This window comes from Chamaea fasciata, unplaced genomic scaffold (assembly GCF_029207755.1).
Source record: "Chamaea fasciata isolate MVZ Bird 193981 ecotype frontalis unplaced genomic scaffold, bChaFas1.0.hap1 SCAF_2, whole genome shotgun sequence".
Taxonomy (NCBI): domain Eukaryota; kingdom Metazoa; phylum Chordata; class Aves; order Passeriformes; family Sylviidae; genus Chamaea; species Chamaea fasciata.
In genome coordinates, this window is record NW_027094087.1 from 105961991 (window position 1) to 105989481 (window position 27491).

Below are 27491 nucleotides of genomic sequence, written 5' to 3' on the forward strand. Positions count from 1 at the left end.
CCAAAAAAAGTTTTTACTGTATGAAGATAAAGCTGCTTTTTGGATTAAAGTTTTGTTGCGAGATATGTATACACTACCAGTAAAAATCATAAGTAGCAATAAAAAGACATTTTCTGTTTCTTTGGAGGAAAAAAAAGAAGAAATTTATCTATCTAGAGCCCTGACAAATACATCTTTATAATAACTAGACCATCACTGAAAGCAGAATTAGCCTCAATGAATGTCTAATGTACAACTAATGATTGCAGGCTAATTTCATTGAATTCCTTAACTTCTTCCACACTTGGTGGTGACTCTAGAGGAAATCGAATACACATAATGCATGACCTGACAAAAAAGTAAGTAAACTACTTTATTTAAGTATGTCTATTTGTCATCAACACTACAGCACTAATGGCATTCTGTCCACCATTTTAATAATGCATATATCGATCAGCTTATCTCAGACCTCTACTACCACCTCATGAGTGTCCTTAAATCTCTTTAGATGTAGAAACAATGACTGTTTAAATTGAAAAATGAAAATATGATGAGAAAAGAGTTGCTTTAGTAAAACTGACATTAATCTCTGTTATTTAAAAACTAGGAATTTTTGCTTCCAACGTATTCTAAAGAGAAAGAGTACAGTTAGATTAATTCAGCATGTTTGCCAACCAGAATGCTTTTCAAAATACGGTGTTTGTCCTAATCGTTAAAAGTAGGCATCAACTGTGCCCCCATAATTGGTTAGTGTTTTGAAGCAGGAACTCTACTCCTCCTTAGGCAGTGCTGCTACAGATTTTGTGTGAAAGGGTTTCCATGGAATTGTTAATAAGTACCTTCTATGTTCATAAATGCTATTTATGCTGTTAATAAAATCACTACACAGCAAATGAGGCAACTCTTAAAAGAATGAAAGACATAGCAGGCTATCTGCATGATTGCCTGAGTTACTTAGATTAGATTAACAGTAACATGCACACAGTTGTTAATTCAATTTCACTAAAGCAATATTATGATATTTAGTAAAACAAAGAAAAATGTAAGATAATTAAATACTGTTTTGAAGAACTGGAGTATTTTTTATCATTGACTAATGCCACCACCGTCACTCCTCCCCACAAGTTCTAAGATTTTGGAATAGAGACAATTTCTTCAGATGCCAAAAACTGAAAAAATGACCTACTATATATATAAGTTCAAACAACTAGCAGTTACGTGGGTGTATTTGGGATACATTCCAAATTTCCTTGTCTAAAAAGCACCTCACATTTATAACACAACAATGATTTTCACTGCATGGATACCCCTGCTCTCAGTTGAGTTCAAGCTCTCCTCTGGCACAGATTCAAGCATCTGAAATTTTCATCTGAATCCTACTCTTAAAAATTTTAAAGCAAATCTTGGCAACTAGGAGCACTCAAGTAGTAAGAACCGACTTCTTTTCATCTCTTTTATGAATCTCTGTGGTATTCCAGATGGTCTTCTGAATGATAGAGAGGTTAAATATATTTGCTCTTTAAATTTTACCTTTAAGGGAAAGAAACAAAATCAGCTTGCAATATTTCTTTAGAAACAGGATTCAGGCATAAAATCATATTGGCATTCATCATGATATTTCTAAATTGAATCAGTTAAACTGCATATAAATAGAACTCCCCTGATGAGGTTTATTCACTTCTCAAGTGAAGAACTTACCTGGGTTCAGTTCTGACATTACCTGACAAAAACAATTCTTCACAGAAGGAAAAACATTGTACTTATGAAGAAAGACCAAAATTGGAAGTTTTAATCACTAAAAAGATTGGTCAGATCTGATGGATGTTTCTCCAGTTTACTGAAGACTGATTTCCAGAAATGACATTTAGGAGAACAAAATGAACAGTCAGCAGATTCTTTTTATCAAGATCAACACACAAGTACTGTTTAGTTTCACATCCAACACTCTAAGAGCTAAACTCTGCTCTTAAGCAAAGCCCCAAACCTCTCAAAACCAGCTTTCCAGTACTGGGCTCCAGTTTTAAGCTAGATAATTGTACACTTGTGAAAACACTTGAAAACATTTTCCTTATGTTCAGAAATGAGCTAAGCTGTTCATTTGGATATAGCCTTTGTATATCTGCCTCTTTAAAAGAAACTTTCAGAGTACCAAAGTCCATTATGCCCCAGAGGAAAAAAAACTTCAACCAACCAACCAAGCAACCAACACGTTGCAAACAGATTTTGTCAACGGCAACCTGAAGTCAACTTCCACATTGACTGTTTTTCCCTTCCCTGTCAGAGATATTTGAAGATTAGACATGGAAAATTAATTTCAAGTATTCTGTTTTGTTCCTTTTTTCACAGGGAAGTAGCATACCTACACTCATGCTTCTGAAGTGATACGGAATGGACAAAGGAAAAAGACATGTTTCTAAAAGGAACTAAAACATTCTAGCTTTGATACTAGACAGGATGACCAAATCTCTGTGTTATCTACCTGCAAGTGGCAGAGAAGTTAGAAAAGAGAAGTGAGATCTATTTTATAAAGTCATGTTGCCCCTACTCACGATAACTTACTTTTATGCAATAATTCTAATCCCTAAAAGTTCTAAATACTTCATTTGTTTGGATCACTTAGTTCATCACTGAAGACTTGCCACCTTTATGATGAATTCTTGGAAACTCTTAAACCGCTTCTAGAGCAATTTACAATACTAAAATACTATAAGTAATTCCTTTAGATTAAAAAAAAAAATTCTTCTGTCTAGGAGAAATTTTTTTCAATTACTTGGATATTACTTAGATGGAAAAAGTTTTGTTGTAACAATTCTATAGAAATCTCTCTCTAACTCTTGTTTTGGCTCAAGAGTTGTCTGATGTCACACTGAGTTAAAGCAACATCTATATTCTTTCTTTCATCCTGATATTCTGGATGGGCTTTAAAACTACTTTATGAAAGTTGCTACTTTATGGCTAAAACAGACCTCAGGCTTCTTTAACTTTCATGGTTTTATATAACACACATCTTAACTTTCTTAGGGGAAAGGTGAAAAAAGGAACGGTGCTGCCCTGTAAAGTCATGGATGCTTTCACCCTACTGTCTCTGTGATAGTGCTTTAAGTCCCACACAAAATTTTGTGAGAAAGACACATCCTACACACCACCTCTCCAGAGGGAAGACCTAGGAAATGTGACAAAGATGCCCCTTGCAGAAAAGCATTATATTATCTTAGAAAAATTTGCCACTGAGAGAGAAAGAGATGTTTGTTGTTCATCTTTCTCTTTTGCTTTCTCAATCATTTGGTGAAGATAGGTCCTTGACAAACCATACTGACCCTACTTCCCATCAGTTTGTTGCAGTAGATGAATGCCTGTGAGCCTATGGAAAAATCCATTTCTGGCTGAATAAGGTATTCCCTGACTTTTCACAAACTCAGGGTCTTAAAGCAGCAAGATATGTCATGTTCACTTTGCAAATTTGATCTCACTATCTGTTCTCAAATAAGTCCTTCCCCATGAGAAAGGACAATATATTAGGGACATATATATTAGGACAATATATAAATATACAGCTACCTGATGAACAGAAAAAAACACTGATCCTTTTTTTTTTTTTTAAAGCACTATTTCACATATCTCCATTAAGCAATAAAATCAGAGATTTAGGAACTTGAGAAACAGTATCTTTTGTGGCAAGTTTTACAAAGGAAGTTACATATATACAACACAATGCTTTGAGAGGATGATCATTGGATTTGGAATATTCTCTTCTCATGAAATCAAGCTGTCAGACTGATAACTTGAATTTTTCAATAAAAAATACATTTGTTTGAAATAATTTTTTAGTTAGCACCGTGAAGCATAATTGGACATCAAACAGGAAGTAAAAACCTCCTATAATGCCATTATTTGAATTAAAGACACACAGAGATGAAGGAGAGGAGAGATTGAACATATATTGTGCAATAGAGGTACTAGAACTGTGATTTCACACTCAGACCTGAATAGACCTCAATGGCATATGAGACTAAAGCCTGTTTAGGTGAAAGCAGACATTGGGTTAGCATCAGATTGGTGTGAATTGATTAAACACAGGAGACATACTTTAAGCATACCCTCATCACAACAAAAAATCATTGTGGATCTTTGTATGAAGAATTGTTCTGAAGTATTTTCTGGGGGTTGTTCATTTTGTGGGTTTTAAAAAATTTATTTAGGTTCCCTGTTAATACCAATTTTAGTCTAGAATGGCCCCCCCATATGATGCTCTGCTATGGTCTTTCCATAAAAATTCCCAGATGAAACATTATAAACCACAGACAGTTGTCACAATGTCACAATGGTGCGGAGTTGTGCAATAGAGCTGACACCAGCTACTATTGTCACAAATGTTCTCAAAATCCAAACTAAGGTTTCAAAAAGTATACATGAAGTTGAATGCCTGATCTCAAAAAAAATCAGAACTACTTATTTAATCCTCAAAGATTACTAGGTTAGTAATTGTTCTGGCTATGAAATCTGCCTGTCTGTGATAGGTCTCTGAAGTTCATGGTTGCTAACACTTCCTTCTCCAGAGGGCTGATTTTCTCTGCTGTGTTTGAAAGCCATAGCTGGAATTCTTTCCAACAAGGACTGTGTCATGCAGCACCAGCCTGCAAAGGAGAGAGCAATGACCAAAAGATAATTAAAGAAAACAAAAACATACCCGATGAATATCATTCTGCTTCTGCACAGTGGGAAGGTCTCCACCAATGGGTGCTTGCTGTTTTAATTCATCCTCCTTCAACTGCAGCCATGCCAAAAGTTCCTGAAGAGAGAGATGTAATCGCTTCCACTGGTCGGTACTGGCTTCCAAATGGGATCTGAAAGCAAGTGTTAAATATAAGATAGATTCAGGCACACTGGAAGTAAAAACCAAAATGTACAAGCTTACTTACTGAGAAAGATCCTAGTGTTTCATTAAGTTAATGAGTTTTGAATAGCTGCAGTAGCTTTGAATTAGATTCTGGCAACACAGATTTAAATTTGGTTCCACAGTCCTGGCTTTTTTTCACATCTCCTGATTTTTGTTTTTGATTGGTTGGGGATTTTTTTGCTTTTTAGTTTTCCTCTTCAGCAGTGAGTAATGGCTGTGCTGAATTGTCAGTCACACTAGAAGTGCACACTTATTGTGCAGAACTAGCATGAGAAATGTAGTCATCACTTAGGATTACTAGGACATTATTTACCTGAAATGTAGAGAGTAGTTTTCCAACTCAGTGAAGAGCAAGCATTTCTCTAAACCACTATACAAACCATTAAACTTACATAAGATTCATTCTCTTAACTTTTAAAAATAAGAGAACCAATGATATTATTTAAAAAAATGTCATAAGGAAATTGTTAAAGCCAATGGAATCCTCATACACTATATAGCCAAATGTCAGTGCTATTTTAACAGTGGTGTGAATGAGAGTATTTGAAACACTGGGAAAGTTAAAAGACAAAATATCATTTTATGCAAAAAAGGTCTGCATCATAAGGACATTTTCTAAATATTTCCTCTGTATATGCATAAATGTGTTTTTTGGGATCAAGTATTGACCTTCTAAATTTCAGCAACTGTTTTTCTGTGGCTGGACTGATAAAATCTTCAATTTTCTCTGTACTGTAGATAAACACCACTAAAATTTTGTCTTTCTGGACTTAGAATATGCTATTTTTAAATTTCTGGTTTGAAAAAAAAATCCTAATTCACCTCCAGGAAACATAAGAAATCCTCTTGGTAACTCAAATCAAAGGAGTATTCCGTAACAGTAAAGTGAAAATATGTGCAGGGAAAGAAAGACAAATTTTCTTTTATTTCATACATTTTTGTTTAAGTTCTAGCTTTGCTCATATAACATTTATCTTCTTCTACAGTGATTGCACATAAAATCATTCTCTTCTGACACTAAGAATTCTACTCCTATACCTTATATATAATGTTCTATAAAGAAATGTGAAAAAATATGGACTCAGCATTTTTGCAAACCTTATTACTTGGTTTGGATATGGAAACAAGAAATTGATGAAGGTAGGGACAGTTGCATTTCTCTGAAATGCTCTATGAATCCTGTCTTCTTTCCAGCCTCTTATATCAGGTAATTAAGTGGCAAGGAAAGAGAAAGAAAAGGGACAGATCAGCCACATGCTGACAGAAAGTTTAGCTGCTCTCAAAATACGTGAGCTAATGGAAAATATCTTTTTTCAAACTTAAAGCTACATGTGAAGGACACACATAGACCAGGCCTTTTGATCTCTTCTCTCACAGGGCATCTGGGAACTGGGGCAAAACTGCTCCACAGCAGGGGGAGGCCAGTCCTGCAGGCAGTGAAGTCTAGAGAAGGCCCTGCATGCCAAAAGATTTAGATTATATATTTGTTTATATGTTGTAAATTATTTACGGTTAGGATGGTGAGGCACTAGAACAGATTGTCCATAGAAGTTGGGGATGGTCTACCCCTGGAAGTGTTCAAGACCAGGCTGGATGTAGCTTCGAGCAAGTTGAAGGTGTCCTTTCCCATGACAGGGGGGTTGGAATTGGATAATCTTTACAGTCCCTGCCAACCTAAACCATTCTTTCATTCTATGATACCTCTGAAAGTAGCAAGGGGGAGAGACGTAGGGAAATTATGGAGAGCTATAAGAGGTGAAAACCAGAGCAAGGACCAAAGGACTTTAGGCCAGGAGACCGTCAAGGAGCCAAGTGTCTGATTCAGGCTAATTCCCTTGCCTCATGTTTATCTTGGCATAGGCAAGCTTCCATCTCTTCTGGAGGAGGGCAGCAAATGGAGGCAAACACTTCCTCTCTATTTTCCCAGGTCTGGCGTTACAGGGAAAAAAATGCAAAAAGAGTGACCTGAAGGGGTTTTGTTACTGCTGCCATGCTCTGACCTTCCCCAGTTAGATGATATTTTTTTTCCCAGAACCTGTCTTGTTCAGCTCTACCTTCAGCTTCAAGAATATATGTTTATGCACACACACACACCAGTGCACGTTATATGCATACACTCATGTATTTATCACTGTGTCCAAGATGGGCAGATAAAAGAGATAATAGTAAAACAGTTAAAAATATTTATAAAAAAGCAAGTTTTTATTGGGATAAACTGTGCTGACATATCAAGATGAAAGAAAGGGAGGAATGAAAAAGACCTTGGCTACTCTTCAACATCTACCGTATATTTTATCTAAAGCATTTAGAAAAGAATGCCCACCCAAGCTGATCCGTGGCATGGGTCTTCTGTTTCAGCAGACTAAAAATTACACTAAATAAAGAAACTTCTGGGTCTGATGTCTGGACAACATTTCATATGTCTTCTCTGATCCCTCTTTTGTGTAAGCATTGCTAGTTTTGGTATATGCTAGTTATATTTATTGCTATTCCATTCTGTGATATGGATAGAAAGAACTCCTAACAGTCAGACTGAGAAGAGCCTTTTCATTTAGGTGCTGGTGGCCAGCAACACTTAAACTGAATGTCTGAGAATTTAAGAATTGTTTCTTATCCTAGTCCATAAGTTGTTGAAGACCTTAAGCCTTTTATTGGAAGCACAGATTTTAGAGGGGAAGTTTGTTGCTTTGAATGTGCAATGCAGGAAGTCACTGCGATATAACTGGGGTTTACTGCTTCTGACTCAATTAATGACAGCAATACATTAAACTGCAAAAAATGAAAGACAGAAAGTCACATATGTTTAATTACTGATATTTGGATAACTGACTATTTATTTTTATCTCAAAAAACACACTGTATTTTGAGCAAGTTCATGGGTAAAAATGCCTCCAAAAAAAAAAGTCTCACAGTTTGAAGGGTTTTATTCCTCTTCCTTTGCCCTTCAGAAGGAAAAAAAAAAAAAAAAAAAAAAAAAAAAAAAGAAGAGGAATATGTCTCTTTTTCTTTAGTTACTCATATCTTTTCAACATCACAGCCTTCATTTATTTTTAATGATTGATGATACGGAGATGTTTTTAGTCATTACACAGCCTGACCTCCCTCAGGACCTGAGCCGAAAAAAAGCTAATATTTCATACATTACTTTGGAAAACACTTCTGTCTTTTTCTGCCCTTTGAACTACCACCAACACTCAGCAGGTGAGAAAATGAAGAAATGCCCAAGACTGAGTGCAACTGAGCTGGGTTGCCTATTGCAGAAGCCGCATTTCTGGAGAAAAACTTCCTGGACAATTTTTGTTATAAGGAAACCTTCAGTCCATTGAAGCCTGAATGACCACCTGGTAATTTGTAATGTTACCATTTATTATCTTCCTCCTTGCAAACAAAAGCGTTTCCTCTTATAATACTACCTATGGATTTTTTTTACCCCTAGATTTTATTTAGAAATTCTGTCCATTCTCCTGACAGCAGTTAAAATCTTAAATAATTTGTCTTCTCATTTGTGAGGATATTATTAGTTTGCACTGGAAATAGCAGTTTTTAAAATAAAGCTTATCATAAATATTGGTTATTTAATCACTTTCTTTCATGACTCACTGATAATTCATACCCAGTTCTAGAAAAAAATCCACATTTAGAGGGGGTACAGTTACTGTTTAAACATGGCAATCTTTCTCTCTGTAATTACAAAATTTCATCATACGCCTCAAATCCTAATCCTCTACTATAATTTTCACACCAAAAAAAGCCTAATCATTCTTACAAAGTTAAGCCAACATCCAAAGCAGCACAACTAATTTCAAAATAGACAAAAACAGTGCTAACAGAAACAAAATTAAACCTTTTTACTTGCAAATTGTGGCATTGCATCTAATACACCAATGGTAGACTTTTGCTTACGTTCAGGTCCTACCTAATGTTTAGAGATTTCTTCCTAAGTTCCCTCCATCTGAGGTTCATGTTATCCAGACGTCTCTGCAGCAGGGTTGCATCCTCAGAGCCTTCCAGGGACCTCAGGATTTTCTGCCCATTTTCATCCAGGTTGTGAAAGATGTCAGTGTGAGCATCAATCTCTGCCTGTAGTTCCTACGGAAGCAATACAAAACAATATATGTGATTTCTTTAAAAAAATCACAGAAGTTATGATTTTTCAAAAGAGTGGAAAAATCCTCAGTGCAACACAGAGCACAGGCTTCAATTATTCCTTTCACAGCAATATCATGTCCTGTATACCAAGCCATGTTTCCCTTTCACATGAAGGCCATTTGCATTGAATATGACCTTTTTTCCATTCAGAGCACACTGAACAAAGTCTAGAAAGCTAAAGGTGTAGCCTTTGACAGGCAACAAAGCAAGGACAAGATATGGTTACTGTGCTGATGTGGGAAAAGCAAAGAAACACCAAATCCCCAGGATCTCAGGTAAATCTGACCTTCACATGATACGTCTTCCTGTGCAACATTTTCAGTTTGAGCTGGGGACTGCAACACCGGTCCTGCTGCATGGCAATTCCAAGGAATCTAGGCTTCTGCAGCAGCAGGGCTTTAAAATGCCAAGTTCTCTTACATTCTGTTGACAGATCGCATTTTGGAGCACAGGCCTCAGCAGTCAATAGCAATAAACAGCCACTTTGTGCTGTATCAAAACACTGGTTGGGGCCATGGCTGTAGGAGGGCCTGAGAATAGCAAGGACCTAGAATATGCAACTGGCAGCTCATGTTGAACGGCCAACTTTTCTTATCGCCTCGTAACTGCAGGCCAGCTCTAAATTTTGAATTCATTTTTTCCCCCTCATTTTTAGCACGGCTGTTTCTGCCAAAAGAACATTCTTTAGAGAGCTGCCTGGTACCAGCATTCCTGCCTGCCCACACACTCAATGCAGCCTTTGTGTGCTGGCTGCCCTACCCCAAGATGTTTGCATGCTGCAGCTCCACAAGGTCAGATTCATTTGCAGAGAGCAGTGGTTGAATCAAGGTCACTAAATGGAATAAAAATAATAATAATAATAATAATTTCAACATGCACGTGAATGAGCGTACGTGTACTTCATATGCAGCCACATTTGCACAAAAGTACTTTTACTTTCCAACAAAGAAGCACACAAAGACACAAAGAAATAATGAAGAGTGAATAAAGCTCCACATTTGCTGGAGCACTAAGATTTCTGGTGGTGGTTTCTTGCTGCCTGAAATGGGAGTGCTAGAGATAAAGTGGGGAAGAGGAAATGATTTATGGCATTTGAGAAAAAGACCCAGCACTAACGGAGCATCAGAGATAGTCCCCAATGGAAATTTGTTGCAATTTTCTTCAGAAGAATGACTTTGAAAGAGGGGAGCACACAATCTGTCTACTTGGTGTGTTCTTAATTGAATTGGTTTTATTTGATATTTTAAGTGCAATGTTAGCTGCACTGAATCATGAGTAGATTGTCCTTGTTCACCTACTGCTGTTCCAAATGTCCTTAACTGGATACCTCTCACAGCAATGACCAGCATGATACTTGGGGAAGTTTTAAGGTGAGCTAGCAACATCTTTGGTGCAGAGTAAGAATCTTTCTCCAACTATTTTACTTACCAATTGCCATTCAAACAGTAAAATACTTAGGGATGTGTTTGATGTACATCAGAGGCAACTCTGCAGAATGCAACTGTATTATAAACATTGTATTTATTTATTGTTCGGGCAATTTATATTTTTTAAAATGGCATTAAGTACATTAAAATGTACAATATTCCATGTATGAATGTCCTTACTTGAAAATTTGTATTTTGTTTCAAGTCTGAATGTTGCTAGCTTCAACTTCCAGCTGTGATACTTCATTTCTGTTTACTTGAATGAAGAATACTCTATTACCAAATTTCTTTCCTTCCCTATATGTATTTGGAGATATTATTTAAACTAGGTTAAGTATAACAATACTGATGTAAACAGCTGAAACAATGTGCAAGAAAGGATAAAGTTCACAGTAAAAAAGTTAACTGTTGATGTCTGTACTGTTCTACAGTCCTCATACATTTAATAAACTAAAAATCTATTATTGGATGAAAGAATTACATGTACTACCTGTTGCACAAAGTTCACAAAGTTCTTAGTTTTCAGGGTAGTGATGGAAACACTGAACTTACAAACTTGCTTCTTTTCCTTGCCAAGAACATGTGCCATGAAACATACCGAATAACTATTCACAGTAGGAAGCTGTCAAATCTATGCCCTCTTGGTGTTTTATACACATATACTCATAGCATTGTATACGACAAAGTCTAAGAAAAAAACCCTTTCCACTACACACTTTGTCTTTTTCCACACACACACATAATTCTGAAAATAAAAGCAAACCACATCCTTCTTTATTTCAGAACACTACATAGTATCACAACACATCTGGACAGTTTAGTGGGCAATGAACATGGAAAGTGAAGTATTCTTATCAAAAAATTAATATTCAAGACTGAGTTTTCCTTATTCCAAATTACTTGTGTATACTGTACTTCTGCTGCTGCTCCCAAAAGTACTTTATTGCAGCTAAGCAGGAAGTCTACACCAACAAAGAAGCAAGACAACAACAATATTTGTTCCATTTAGGTTAGTGCATTTCAGAACCTTTCTTTGTGACACTTACACATCCCAAGAGAAGCAGAGAGCATATAAGAAAAAAGATCTATACACCTTTTATTTGTTTTCTGAAGTAAATAAACCCACATTTTAAAAACAGAATATGAATTAGATTCTTTTTCTTGATACAGTAAAGCAGGAAAAGCTATTTAATCTCAAAAAATTCTAAAATATTTGCGGAAGTATGCTGCCATTACATGTCACACCAAGAAGCATAGCATATAGCTTAAACATATATTATTTATTTCACTTTTGTATTTCCCAATGTGTTTTAACACAAGAAAAGAATACAGAGGAAAAAAAAATCGGTCCTGGTATAATTCCACTGAGTTACACTTGGAGTGCCTGCTGCATTTTTGCTGTAGTTGTTTTTACTGAGACTGTGTTGAAAAAAGATTGGCTATCTGCTCTTAAAAGGAGCAGAGAACAAAATGAAAAACATCTTTTTTATCACAAGTTGCTGCTTAAAGTGAGCTGAACTTCCTGGAAAGAACTGCAACTCCATTAGGTGCTGAGTGAAGTACTCCTGTATTAAGATGAATGATACAGTTAGGTGACAAAGGGCACCATAATATGTGTTTGTAGAAACTTAGCTGAATGGCTATTAGAGGTTTCTACACATTTAAAAATGTGTATTTACATTATTTTATTATATAGAATAAGTGTGCAACTAAGAGACAGAACTAGGGTGATAAAGAGATGAAATATATTTTGTCTTGAGGAAAACAATCTTGTTGGGCAAAACAGGGTGAGGAAAGTTGCCCTGGCTGTTCCACTTTTGTCCAGAGCTCTGGAAACCACAACACATGATTTCAGAGAAGTACACCAATGTGGTAAGTGAGCACATCGAATGCTGCCAAAAGGCTAGGGGATGGGTGTATTTCTCACTTTCTCAATTCAGTTGTTCCCCCTTGGAATGACTGCTCCCATTCTCCATGGAAGCACAGATCCTCACTGCCCTAATTCTTCTGCTAGGCAGAAGAAATTCATCTATGGCCCCACGGGTTCTATTCTACACAGAGCCCTGCTAAGCTCAGCTGAGCTGTCGCTGTGAAATCCAACGCACTCGAAGTTCTGTCAGCTTCCACACAGCACAGCTAGTCCTACAAGAATTCAATGTGGTTTGAGATACCTTAGCAAAAACAATTAATCAGTGCCAATATCCTTCATATCCCACATGCAATATGTAGACATTGCATATAAAGGACATGACACATGTCAAAATCTGCCTTTATTTTGGCAATACACCAGAGAGGGATTGGTAGCCTGGAAGTAAAATGAAGTCCTAGAAAGAAGGAACTAGTTCTATCTCTTGGACTATAGATGAGTCATACTAAAACATGGGAATCAATGCAGTACAGCTGACAAAATATTTATCGTTTATACAAGGTAGAAAAAATTCATTATGCAATAATTTAAAGAAATTAATGGACCCTAGTTCTCCTTTATTTGCAGCTCTGTAAAGCACATCTTAGCAGTTTAGCAATTGGATTTCAAATTAATTATCCCACTTGATTTCATTTAATTACACCTAAACTCCTCTAAATTTCTAATTCTGCCTAAAGCATAAACTCTGTGTGAGGGTTCAGAGAGTTTGAGACATATTTTCAGTGCCCTGGCACACTCCAGCAGCCTTTGGAGGCACAGAAATCCGTGCACATGGTACCACTCTCACGATCACAGCTTATTCTCCTGTCTGCTAGACAGAGGAATAGTTTTGTGAGTATTACAGTTCTAGAGATGTTGAATTAAGGGCTACAGCACAGCAAGCCAAATGCATTTTAAACACCTGAGTGGTAGATTCAGTGCAAGGTGGACTTGATCTGTTTCTTTTGTTTTTGGCAACAGAAGGCCAGTTTGCACTAGGCTTTACAGCAGACTCTCCTTGTGAGCTGGTTGTTACCATTTGAACAGAAATAAATGGTTTTTTTGGGTTTTTTTTGAAAGAGAACATTTGCATCTGAAGATTCTATAATGTAGATTAATGATGGAACAAACCAGTGAAGCATTTCTGCTTGTTTGCAAAGCATTTCTGATCCCTTGGAAGTTCTCTCTTTTAAATGTCATAGTTCTTTTAAGAACTGGTTGTTGGATTTGTGGGGGGTTTTTTTGTTTGTTGTTGTTGGTTTTGTTTTTTTTTTTTAATGCTCCCCATTCCCCCATCAAGCTTTTTAAGTAATTTTCTCTCCCAGCCCATAAGCAAAACTTTTATTGAGTCTTAGAATGAGACCATTCACTGAACAATTTACATAATGATAAAAACTTCTCAAATGAGATTTAAAATATAATTAAAGGGCAGACTTACTGAGTTAAATGCATTGTTGTGAAATGGCTATACATCATCATGCCAAGAAGCCTTCCATTCAGCTAGCCTATGGCATGACCCCAATTCCAGTCTGGTATGATTACATCTCTGAGTTTCATGCTAATGACTTGATTAAAAAGAACGATAAAAAGGTCTTTTCCATTGTGAAGACAAGCTTATGAACATAATTAAGGCATTTCTGGTTTCCCAACACATTTTTCAAGATAAAAAAGGGTAAGAGCTAGTCCTCTAAGAGAGAATCAAGTGCTGATGAATGGAAGCCAAAAGTATAACTTTGCCCTGCAGAAAGCAATCTGTGTAAGTTGCATCTATCATTGTTATGGTTTAATTCTACAAGTCCCAGAATAAAGACGTGACCAAACTCCATATTCAAATGCTACTTTCATCTAACAGAATATTAAAAAAGAGCTTTTTTTATCAAGTTGGGTCCTGTTTTCAGATAACATTATTGTTATAAACAGGCAAAAGAGCCTTCAATTTAGGTTATATTCAGATTAAAAGAGACTTCTTGGTGCATCTAAGGATGCAGCAATCTCTTGCTGACACTACCTGCAAATGCAGTGTGGGCTTCTTGATTTCATTTACATTGGGCTGCCTCAGCTTTGGAATAGTAACTCTTTAAGAGCACTAACACAATCATTTGAACATGTACTAGAGTGCAGATACTTATTCACAGAACTTTTTCCCCATAGCACAAGGTCTTGTATTTATCCCTTCATCATAGCAAAATAATCACATTTTTGAGACCTCTAGCAATTAACTTGTATTCAATTATTAGCTAATTCCATGCGTTTGGAAGGAATTTGTGGACTTCTTGGAGAGGTTTTTTGAAGACTGAGAAAACCCTTGCTTTCATTTACATGTAATGAAAATATGAATAAATGTATAAAATACAGAAACAAATGTTTAAAGAAACAAATCTTTCTGCATTTTTAGCTTCATTCAGAATTTGATCCTTGTCTAGAGAAATATATCCTATTCTGATAATGGTGACTTCAATGGAAATTATTATTTTCACTGTCTATTTTCTTTCATTAAATCTAGGTGGAAACCCTAAATAGAAAGAAATATCGTGTTAGTCTGAGGTTACAGTAATGAAGAAAAATTCCTTGTAGCCACAGAAATGAAAAACTTTACTGTACAGTGTAAAATATAAATATGTATTTTACTAACATATCCTGTACTCTCTTTCAGGCAAGCCAATCCAACAAAGCAAACAAAGCACATTTTTCAAGTAGGAGTTGCAAGTGTTCTGTGTGTCAGAAAATCAGCCACCTCTACTGAGATGTCTAAGAATGGGCTCAGCTATCTGCCTTTGAAATCTGAATTTGAGATTTGAGTGAGTAGGAGGGAAACAGCATAAATGTGCATAGAATCATACACACAATTTTCTGAAAGCAAAACCGTAAGGCCCATTACCAACCAGCAGAGCTTTCCAGATTTTAGAAGGTAGTCTGCTCCCACCAAATAAGCACATCCCAACCCCCGTACTTCAATGAATGTCTGATCCCATTCCACCTGCATTTGCTGTCAGCACACTCACCCTGTCAATCTTTTGGCAACCTTTCTGCAGCAAAATAATTATGCTGCTACTTTCAGTATGTCTTTTTTTTCCCTCTCCCCGCTTTCCAGAGATCAAACAGTAACAGCACAAAGAACATCTTCCTCTACAGGAACATTTACTTCCACTTAGTTACTCATCCAAAGTCCGAAAGTCCTCCTGCACAGTTTGGAGAGAATTTACCTCTCTTAGTTCTGCTGACATTCCAGTACTTCAAATTAATACTGATTTCCTCTTACAACACACAGCTGGAAAGGCCGAAATACACAACTGTCTCTAGGTCTGGAGAAAATAAAAAATCTTATGAAAGATGAAAGAACAGGGTTTTTTTCTTCTTTCACTAACCAATAGTGAAAAACTATCTGATAACTGTTTATTATAACTGATCTTTCCTGGAAGAAAAATTATTTGTACATAAAGAACTGTATATTTGTTTCACAGTACACCAACATGTAACAATAAAGTATCTCATATTTTAGCTCATTTGATACTCATATATACATTCATCCGTCCCTAAATACATGAACATATACAATCCTCTTTCAGATCCTTCTAAAACATAAAATCGAAGGCATTTTATACTAAAAAAGAAATAATTTCTGTTCAAGGCATTACCCTAATTTCTTATGTCACAAGTAATTTTTTCAATCTTCTTTTCCTTTAAAAAAAAATATCCTGACATTTAAAGTTTTTGTTGGTAATGTTGTTGATGTCTGGAGAAAAATAATTGGTATACCAGTTTTGTAACATGATTCTCAATTATTTTTTAAAAAATAAGCTCTTATGAAAAGTGAACAACCCAAAACGTAAAGCAGAAACTAGAGGCCTCCTATGTTACACATTATTAAAACTGGATCAAGCAGAACAATAACTATAATGGTTTTAGGACTCCTTTTAGAGGGAGTTTATATTGTTTTATACGTAATGAGATCTCAGTTAGGAATTTCTGCTCTTTCGGTTGTTCCTCTCTACAAGCATGCAAGATCCACTGCAATTAACTGTTCCTAATCAAGGACAGGTTAACTGGGACCAGGTGGGCATTATGCAAGAGGAAATGTGGCAAAAGCTCCAGTGCTTCTGCACTACTTGTGTCAAATCCTCCCTACTGGAGGTGTCCTGAGGAAGGGCTAGGAAGGGCAAACACTTGGGCTGCATAAAGGGCAAAAGTACCCTTCATCTTGATTATCAGTGGAAATCCAGGTCATGCTAATGTGGCCTCAGGACCTTCTGACTTCCTAGGTTTTAAGCAAGAGATGTCAATAAAGTTACCACAGAGAGAAAGCTGCTGTGCAGCAGTCAAGTGTCATCAAAGTCACTTCAACAATTGATGTTGGCTGCTCCTGTCACAACAAAACAGAATTCACCAAGTGTTGGTCAGTTTACTCATTAACATGAGCTGGGTTGAAGCTGCCACGAGGAAAGTTAGTTTTACCTTCCTGATGATGTTTTAACCTCAAGGCTGCTCAGTGTGAGGGGCACCACATGATTAAACACTCAGTGAAAAGTCAACAGGCCAAAGCTACCACTTATGGCCTCTCCCTGTGTAAATGTACTCCCGTCTAAATGCAACAACAGGCACATCCACAGAGGCTCAGGACCAGGGTGGCTGCAGAGAGGAGCTGCCACCACCTGCAAGGTCCTGTGGGGAAGCTGATGCCACTACCTGCCTCAGTGGGCTTTCCCTTCCGACCCTCGAACCCCAAATCCTCAGCTGCCTCTCACACCAACACTGACTACAGCACCAGGGCTTCCACCCTAAACTCACCCTGTGTCAATATCCCAAACTCAGCAGCTGAATTAAAAAGAGTAGCACTACTTCTGGCTGTTAACTTGCTGTTGCTGTCCTGCACTCTGAGGTGTTCAACCATTCCGACTGCTGCTGTACTGGAGAGCTGCATTGGTGAGGAATTTGACAGAAAGGCTGTCCTCAGTTTTCAGCTCCAAAAAGCTCCATAGCTTTATGTTTTTCTGAATAAGCTGAACCACACCAGAACCATGCTCTGCATGATTTATTTTAGGTGATTTAATAATGTATGTTGACTACCTTGAAATAAACAAGTAACTGGCAAAAGTCCATAACCTGAAAAAAGAATACATTTGAATCAATGTTTTTCAAAATAGCAACTTCAACTGTCTTATTGATTGGTCTTTCTGTGGCATTCTAACCATGTTTTGCTGAAGCCAGAAATCAAAAGCAAAATCGAACAGAATTCCTGTATGAAGGGGTCTCTGAATAAGATTTACAATCTGAAAATAATTATTTGGTATTTTCTTGGATTTACTAGCAAGATGCATGTACTCCCACAGTAAATTCAGGATCAGGTTAAAATGGTAAATATCACTGAGAAATAATGATATCACCAGCAAAGTCTGACATGAAATAAACTTGTATCTTAAGATATTTTTTTAGGAGACAAGTTACTTGGGGGTGAAAATTAACTTCTGTTCATGTTTTTCATTTTCACATTAAAAGACCATTTAATTTGGATCACTGAGTCTCTCAAATCCACCAATTGAAAAGAAATTCACTTGTTCCTTCTATCTTCCCTTCATTCCAGGAAAAGAGAAATAATTCCACTATCATAATAAAAATTAAATTATTTTAATTCAGAGGTCATACTGGTGAAGTCATGTAAATGTTTTCATCTAGATTCAGATAAGAAAACCAGCTCTAAGACCCAAAGGCAAGAAGAAAAGTGAAATTCACACTTTTAAACTTAAAGTATACTTGGTACTAATGAAGCAACAGAGGTGAACATACAGTAATGGAGGTAATAGAGCAAATATATATGAAATTAAAAAACCAACCAAACAAATGAAAAACACCCCATCTAGAATTAGACTCTTTCTCTTTAAACTTAAGAACTCAGGGCTTACATATCCTCTCAGAAAACAGAATGCACTCTTGTCAGTAAGTCAGTATATCAGGCAGATCTTAAATACTGCATGAAATTCATATGCTCCTACTTAGGTTTCTGTAGAGATCAAATATGCCTCTTCTACTGTCACTCAAAACTATGCCGTCCAGTCCCTGGAATTGCTTTTATGGCTCTTCAGTCAAGATTACTTATCAAACACTTTATAAAGTGCTGACACAGGACACTGCAAGTACTTGACTTCACTGCTAATCACATCAAAGTCACTCTCACATCCAGAAGTTCTGGATGTGTTTTTGTCATTGGTCTCAACAATACACTAAATGTGACACAAACATGAGGCTGAGAGATACTTCTTCAGAAAACAGTTCATAAAATAACCTAAGGTCTCACATATTCATAAAATTCAGGAATACACTTGGAAGCAGAGCTCAAGTATCTCAGAAAACTGAAGACTTTGCTCAAACATGCAGTCCAGCCACATTAGTTGTACCACCCAAAGCTAAAAATTGTGCTGAAGAACACTTCACAGTACCACAGGCAATCATGGAAATGACACTGTCAAAAACAACATATCAGATTGTGACAAAACCCCCTGACTGTCAGTTTATTGTTCATAATAAATGCTAACTACTTCTCAAGAGACAAAGTCGTATTTTAATAAAAACAAAAATTAAATGGAAAAGACACTTATTGCAGAAACCTGGCTTGCCATAGCTGTTTTACTCCCACAGCAGCTTTTGCAGCAACTGTATATACAAGAGGCTTCTGAATGGCATTCATGCAATGCAGCCAAAGACACCAACAATGCCCACTTTTGTATGAACCCTGCTGACAGTAGGCAGGAGAAGCAGGATAAGTTCAGTTTAAACAGGACTGCTGCCATCTGAAAATGGTCCTCCCAGGTTCCCTTCAGGTTCAATCAGAAAAAAAAAAAATAACACACATTAAAAACAAACAAACAAACAAGCCTCGTACTTAATTTAATTCTGAAAAAAAATATGTCTTGTTTATGCACACTGTGGCGGGTTGACCCCTGCTGGATGCCAGGTGCCGTCCTCAGCTGGCTGGGGGGAGAAGATAAAACAAAAGGCTCATGGATGGGACAGGGAGAGATCACTCACCAGTTACCATCATGGATAAAACAGACTTGGCTAGGGAAAATTACCAGACAAATCAGATTAGGGTAAAACATAAAATCAGCTCTTAAAACATCTTCCTCCCGCTCTTTCATAAAATCGTAAAATGGCTTGGGTTAGAAGAGACCTCTGAAGATTATGTAGTCCAGGGGTATCTTCAACTACACGAGGATGCTCAGAGCCCTGTTAACCCTCACCCTGAATGTTTCCAGGCATAGGGCTTCCAACAACTATCAGGGCAACCCAGTGTTTTAACATCCTGATTGTGAGCAATTCTTCCTTATCTCCAATCTAAATCGACCCTTGTGGAAGCCACCTGATAACTCCCCTGCTATCAAAACCCCACCACATAAACCCAATACACACACTATTAGTGCTCACATCTATGTGTGTCAAGCTCAGAGAAAGAAGCATCACTTGTAGGAAAAAAAAATACTTTGCATTCCCTTGGGATTAACACCAACAATTTCTACTCTGAATATAAAGCAACTTTGTAGCTTTCTTCATATTGCATCCACAGCAATTACTGTTCTCACAAAGTTGTCAACTGCACTATAACATGTTCTGATTTTTAGAAAACTCTGCAAATTTTAACACCCACTAATTCAAAAGACTTTTGTACATAAAAAGTGAATGAATGTGAGAAAATGATAACAGGGGTATCTAGGTTACTGTGTAATATGTGAATGATCACAGATGGATAGTTTCTATCTTTGTGTCAGGGAGTACAGCTTGCTCACAGAAACAAACCCATAAGTTACATGTTCCCTATGGAAAAAAGATATAATTTTTCCTATAATCCTCTTTGAAGTATCTTTACTGCTTTCATAAGAGAATTAAAAAGACCTGTGTATGGATTTTAAGCCCAGAAAACTAAGCACAAAAGAAGAGACACATTATATGATTTGTATCTTTGAAAAAAAGATATATTTCCTATCTTATTAGAAGTGATGTAAAATAATTCCTATAAAAATTATATGCTAATATCTGCATATGAATTCCTAATAACAGGAATTACAGGCTAGAGGAAAGGAAAGAGAAAGAGAGGGGGAGCGACTAGGTAAAAATATAACTTATATCCCAGAAGTAGTTTATGAAGTTTCATACCCAGTGCATTGAGCATAAGAAATCCCAGAGATTTAAAAGATGAAATTAGGCAAACTATGGCTGAAAAAGGATGAATGCAATACCCCTCAAGGCACTCATAGCAATAGTCACTGTTACACCATTCCGTGTAATGCCACTTCTATCTACACATACTTGACATATAATCAATTTTGTGCAGAAGGAATTCTCATGGCACAGACCTATTCATAACTGACAGAGTAATGTCACTATTCAGTAAATACTCACTGAACAAGGGATAATAATGCACCTGCATCCTGCACTCATTCAGTGGTCAGTCTTATTGAGATTAAAACTTCCTTTTGGATACACTGTTTTTATCTAAAATACCTATTGTGTTAAACTGAAATTCAGCTGATTAATATTAGTATAAAAACCTCTGTCTGTACAGTGAAAAGCTTACTTTCCTCTCTTAACTGTGAGAAAACTTCTCTCTTATGACCAATCTCATAAGAGAGGAACTCCCTGGAAAAGGCAACTTTCTTATTTAGCTCACCTCCTTTACCAAGGTACTTTTTCTAAAATTAAGAAAAAAAAAGGTTGATCTGAAATTCAAATTTGAGAATTTGTCTGTAATCTTCAAACAGCTTCTATACATTTGACTTGGTAATGGAGAAAATTCAGAATTCTCTTTCCACACCAGTGAGTTTTCTGAAAAAAATACTATTTCACACACAGTGCTTCATAATCTAACTGTACCACTAAATGAAATACTGATGCTCAATTTCCCAGTGGAGCTTTGTGTTCCCTTTGCAATCTTGCTGAAAGCCTGAAAACCAAACACTGACACTCAGAGTTCTGATGCCTGTTACTCAGCAATTGAGGCTGTTTGCCCAAGGCACACGCAAGTGAGGACAGACATGAGCTGCTGCTTAAACAATATCTCAAGGGAATGCAGCCTTATAAGAAACAAAATGAAATAAAATAGTCTGTAGGAGGATATTTTAGGAGCTGATGAAAAAGGAAATATGGCAAACCTTTTACATTTCCTCTTTGTGCATTCATTTACTTGCCAAAGGACATGCTTGGTATGCAAAAGTTATCTTAGATTAAAGGAAATGAAAAAAGAAAAAACAACCAAAGAATGATTTTACAATTCATATATTTGCATATTAAAAACAGGCAAAAGGAAAGCCTTTTCCATAAGCAAAGGTATGATCATCAGAAAACAGAATAACACCATCATCCTTCAAATATACCTATACACATGCCACAGCAACCATCTGCCAAAATGATCTTGCTGTCACAGTTAATTCCAAGAATCAGACACACACAGTCTGTTCAGCACAAAACCAAGCTCTATGCAGATTGGATGTGAGCTTTGAAGCACAGCCTGCACTGACTTACCAACAACAGCAGGTGATCCCTAAGACCTCAAGACAGCATCCCAAATTCAGGGATAGAAAAGTAACTGTTGCCCAGGATTAGCTTTCCATCAATCAGTGCTGCTTTAATCTCGGTTGTGAAAACTATCAAATCAGAAGGATTAAGGTTCTGCTCAAAAGGATACAAGAGCAGGAAGGAAAATATTTGATGGGCACTAAACAGTCAAGCAAAGCTTCTGCAGCAAAAAGAGGGTTAGTTCCTTGAAGGAACTGTGAAACTGGATGGAACAACTTTTCCCTGCTGTTCATACCAGTCCCTCAGGTTAAATCTATCTGAAAAACTCCCCCCAACACAAAAGGTTTGCTTCAGCAGAGAGGCAGTACTCTGCCTGCTATGGCAATATGTCTCATTCTACCTTTGTAGTAATTCCAACACTTGAGCTCTCCCTGGATGTGACAGCTGTAGGCTGCCTATTAGAGAGGAGAACACCATCAGGACCTGTGCAAGTCATCCTTCAGGTCTCCTGCAGGGCAATGCCAGCTTAAACCAAGGAGATCTCTTTTATCCCTGGATAACCCAGAAAAGTCTTGGGTATAATTCCTTTAAAATAGAAAAAACTTCTATAAATTCCATTGCAGGTCCTCTCAAAATAGGCACAATAAACACTTTAGTCTACTGTACATTCATTGTTCTGTATAATCTGACTTTGCATGTCATCTTTATTTAAAGAGTATAATTAGTTAAAAAACCGTTTCTCAGTTATTTAATGTCAGCATTTTTATGTGACTGCATTCCCTAAAAGTCATGGGGAAATGTATACATCAATCAGAATGTTGTAGTTATAGTATTAGAATGATTTCTGGCACTGAGTGGTAAAACCTCAGCAAATTTGTTCCAAGAAAAAGCTACATTTTATAATTCCCTTTGACTTGGAATTAACCTAACGTGTTTTACTTTTAGTTCCTTCCTGAGAATTACAAAGAGCACCCTGACAGCTAGCAAGTCAATGGCTCAGTTATACCCTATGTAAAAACCCAAGATTCATGCAGATCTTTCTTTTAAAAAGTTAATTAAAATTACTACTTCTCTGTTTCACAAGCTGAGACTGAAATGAAGTCATTTGAAGTTATTACTGATTGCTAGGATATAAAAAAATGACCAAGAAACCAACACAAAATACAACCCAAAAGGAGGGAAAATACTCAACTACTGTGTAGTACTCAGTTCTTTTTAACTGACTCTTTTGGGGTACTTTAAACCTGGAAACTACTGTTCTTTGAGTTTCACTTGAAGTTATACTTAAAAATCCCATCCAGAATGAAATAAGAACATTTTATGACTGACTGATTTGGAGAGGGAACATAATTCGAATTTCCTTTAATAATTATCTCTGAAAAAAAATCTGAAGAATGCTTTAGAACTGTTTAATTTTTACAACTTTTCATCTTCTACAAACCAAATAAACAGCAAGAGACACTGATTTGTTTCATTAGGGAGATTTCTTTCACCAGTGATTGAAAAAATGTTTAAATTACTAGTAATACGTAAATTGTCACTGAAGTTACATGTCCCTAAAACAGAGATCTGAACTTGAAATATTTAATGAATAAGACCAGCATCATGTTGAGTTCACAGGGTTTATTAGTCATTAATAAAATTTTCTGGAATTTATAAAACCAGAAAATGAAGATCACTGAGGATGTTACATCAGAAAAATAATACTTCCATTTCACCAGCATGCCTTCCTGCAACTGCTCATGAAGAGAAATTTGGCCATCCCTGTCTCACCAAAAAAAGGAAAATTCCTTCCGGAAAGATGCAAGCACAAATAGGAACGGGTATTGTTGGGGTTTTTGGTTGGTGATTTTGTTTGGTTTTTTCCTGATAAGTTGCTGTAAAGATGTCCTTAAGTTTCTTTGTTCAGTGATTTTCCAATAATTTCCTAAGGAAACATAGCTGAGAGGGAAAATAATTTCTACCTTAATGAGATCTAAAACCTAGGTTCTTGATAGGCAGAGCTATTTTGTTCTTGGTTCCACTGTTTTGTGGGGTTTTTTTCCACTAAACTTAAGTCCCAGGGTTGGAGTTCTGGGGTGGAGAACTCCAGGCTGCTCAGGAGGGACAGGCAGGGCAGGCCAGGTGGAGGTGTCACACCTCAGGTCCTGTAAGGGAGAGATTTGACTGCAGCCCCCTACAGTGAGTGATGAAGTGGTGCACAGTCTCTGGGCCAAAACCAAAGATGTTGTAGTGGATGCCTACTATATCTACAGGAATGAAGTAGAAGAAAAAAAGATAGTTTAGAATTAATGAAGAAATAAAACATAACACTGAAACATCAAAATGGGCTCATTTGGACAATATAATCCACAGCTCAGCACACCAGTAAATTCACACCAGAGAAAAAGGTGTAGAGGTGTGACCAGAAACCACCACAGAAAGGCAAAAAGCAAATTAGATAAAGCTTGTGATGTGCCATCACAGCATAAAACAACCAGAATAACTCTATGCTATAAGCAAACAATTACTACCATTATGGAAAGAAAATTGTAAGGCCTTGTCTGGTAATTTTTTCCTGATATTTAACTTATTTTTGTTTCACAACAGAACTGCTTAGCTTCTGCTGACCTCTCGTTTCACTGTAAACAATTTTTCTTCCATCTTCTTGCTTCACCCTTCAAACTTCAGTGGATAGCTATTTCTTTTGTGGACCTTTCTATACAAAGAGGCAAGGGTTGAATGAAGTATAGAGTCTACAAGCCAGCTTTAATCAAACAGCAGAGCATGTTCCTGTCTTCAGAAGTAGGATACTTACTGTGTTCTTTTTAATTGCCAATTCTGTAACTGTCAAATAACCAGTTTTGTCTTGTCAAGTTTTGATCTTTTAAAAGCCTACCACTATTAATCTTACTTTTTTTATACACACTTACTCAGACCATTTTGTTTGCCACTGTTCGATAGCATTTACACACTTAAGAAACACAGCAGAAACTAATTTTTCTTTGCATCTCTTTGGGGATGGAATTGAAAAAAATAATTAGGAAAACAGAAAATTAATTCAACATATTTTATTCAGGATAGTTGAAGAGAGAAGGGAGATATGAGAAACTGCATTTGTTATCAATCTTTGAGGTTTGTCCTCTATGGAGAAGAGGAACTATATTCAAGATAAAAAAGCCCTAAATGCATATGAACACCCCCAAAAAACCCCAGTAAGGCTGCAGATAATAAATGGAGGTCAGCACATAAATCACTTAGCTTACTTCATTGCCTAAAGCATGCTCAGCTTCATACAACAAGGATATAAAGAAATTATTGCTTACAATAATCATTGTACATCTGGGGCCCTGCAGCTTTGAGTGCTATTCCAATGGCCTCAAAGAGTTAAATCTGTGTCTATGTGCATGCAAAAGTACTGATGACAAAAGAGGCAGCAGGATGGACTTCTAACTCTGCACAGCAGGAGTGGGTTCTTAAGCTTAAAAAAAGGCAAATGAAAAAGGCAACCAACTGTCTTTTTTAATTACTAACATGTACTAGCTTCAGCAACAATTTTAATCTTACACTTGCTTTTGGACTTTTTCTTCCCTGCAGTACTTGGCAACTTATTGGGAATGCAAGCTTTATTTTAAACTTCATTAAAATGTTCAAAAGAACATTTAGTGTTAATGTTGAATCTTAGCAATCTGTCCTGAAGACCACTTGGAATATTTATTATACAAAACAGGCAAAAACATAGTTTCTGACACCATAGCTGACAGGTAGAAAAAAATAGTAACAAGAACATTAACTTTTAGCAAGTATAGTTTTTAAAATGTATGTGTATGGAAATAAATTTAAGAAAGCCTTGTACAGATGGGAGAAGAAAGCTTCCTATCTTATAAATGTCCAGTATGATACATTCCTGCCTTGGACCAGAGAGTTTTATCTTGTTCATTCTTCTTAACTTGGGTTATCTATGCTTCTATTTTAATTTTTCTCACAATATGAAACTTTTTCACGTTTTAATTATTTTAAAATAAAGCTCAGACAACTATCCTGGGCCTAATTCTGAGCATAAAATTTACTTCCTTAGGTAATGTTTAAGATCAAGGGACTGTTTTAACTGTTTTGCAAGATGTTTCCTTCAATTAGGGTCCTTGTTCACCATCAGCAGTAATTTATACTCTGACAACTTCAAAAATGCCTTTTGGAAGCAAGTAGGTAAACTGCTATAAGATTTATTAATAAACTCTCCCACATATAGCCTCATAAAATATTCTATTTGTTTTCTTCCTCTAGCTGATTCATAGTTTGACTCATTTAAAAAAGATGAAACACACTGCAAAAGCATGATCCGATATATTTTATATTTATATTTATATATTTATTATTTTATTTTGGTTCTTCTACCTGCAATGTGTATTATATCATTGTTCATGCTCCTGATCATTATTAAGATATATTAGCCACAATTAGTTGTCCTCACTTTAGCAAAACTCAACACTGACAACTACTCACATCGGTCTGGGCTTTGCCTTCCATATTTTTTCACATCTAGTTTCATTACTTTAATGCTTTAATGCTTTGGGTTTCAAGGGGACCTTGAAGATAATCTAGTTCCAGCTGTTACCGTGGGGGTCTTTGACAACTTTTAGACAATTTTCTAGAATTTTTTTTCTCCCAAACTTCCTTATCAACAAAAACCCATCATACATAAATCATCTATATGAATAGCATATTCCAAATTTTTATTCCTGTAGCCATTGGTGTCATAGAGCAGCAAAATGCTCCCAAGAACCCTTCCAGTGGTAGCAGTTCCTTTATGTCCTTAAAGTGGCTGTAAAGCAAAGAACCCTCAAGTTTTCTGAGCACACTCACACACTTGACCCTTTTAAAAATAACCCAAATAACCAAAAGGTCCCCTAATCCCAGCCAACAAGGGAGGCTGAATTCATGAGTGCATTTTTTTGGGTCTGCAAAAAAGAAAACCTATGCAACTGACTTCAAGTTCTCACCAAAGCTGTCAGTCACAGCAGAAATTTCTGCACATTTTGCTCTTGACTATATTTTAGCCACCTTCTCATTTGAAGTATTCTTTCTTTAAATTAAAGTCTCTGATCTTTTTTATGCCCACAAGATTCAACTGAAAATTTCCAGCCTGAAGCTTTCAAAAGCTTGCTGGTCTCAAGGAAATATTGTTCAAAGGGAGTAGATATGTTGGTTTAGTCCATCTTTTTTCTTCAATGCATTCTCCACTTCCACTGTGAAATCTGTGCCTGTAAATGTGACAATACCACTTTTGTTCTCCACAACTTACAGGGATAAATCACTTCTGTTTAGATTAAATATGCAGTGACATCCTGTATATACTATGCAGTGCAGTTTGCTTGTCTAAGTGCTTTCATCAAGGGCAGCACAGACAAAAATCCTGAATAACCTCTGCTCATGTGCCATGTAGCCTCAAAGTATATGCACATTAAATCTGATGCAGCAAAGAAATGTTGGATTTACTCTGCACAAGATACTGTGCCTACTCTGTTCATGTGTGAAACATGTCAGAATTTCTGAAAATGCTTGTGAACTGTGAACTAGAAATCCTCTGTTATGTATAATAGTCTTATTACTATGGCACTATTTGCTTGGAGCCACTTCTCATAACTTCTGGTAA

At 36.6% G+C, this 27491-nt stretch overlaps 1 protein-coding gene across 13 annotated transcripts in view; it reads right to left on the reverse strand.

Annotated features, from left to right (window-relative positions):
- The window catches only part of DMD (dystrophin), a 990047-nt gene that overhangs the window by 186730 nt on the left and 775826 nt on the right, over positions 1-27491 (reverse strand). For 11 of the 13 annotated variants that reach the window (XM_066176982.1, XM_066176984.1, XM_066176989.1 and 8 more), the window contains 2 exons: positions 8793-8965; positions 4667-4823 (listed from right to left, as the gene is read on the reverse strand). In XM_066176982.1, the coding sequence (XP_066033079.1) occupies positions 4667-4823; positions 8793-8965 (330 nt within the window). Of the gene's footprint in view, positions 1-4666; positions 4824-8792; positions 8966-9311; positions 9390-27491 lie in introns of those variants that run through there. The other 2 variants (XM_066176991.1, XM_066176993.1) reach the window with 1 other exon arrangement.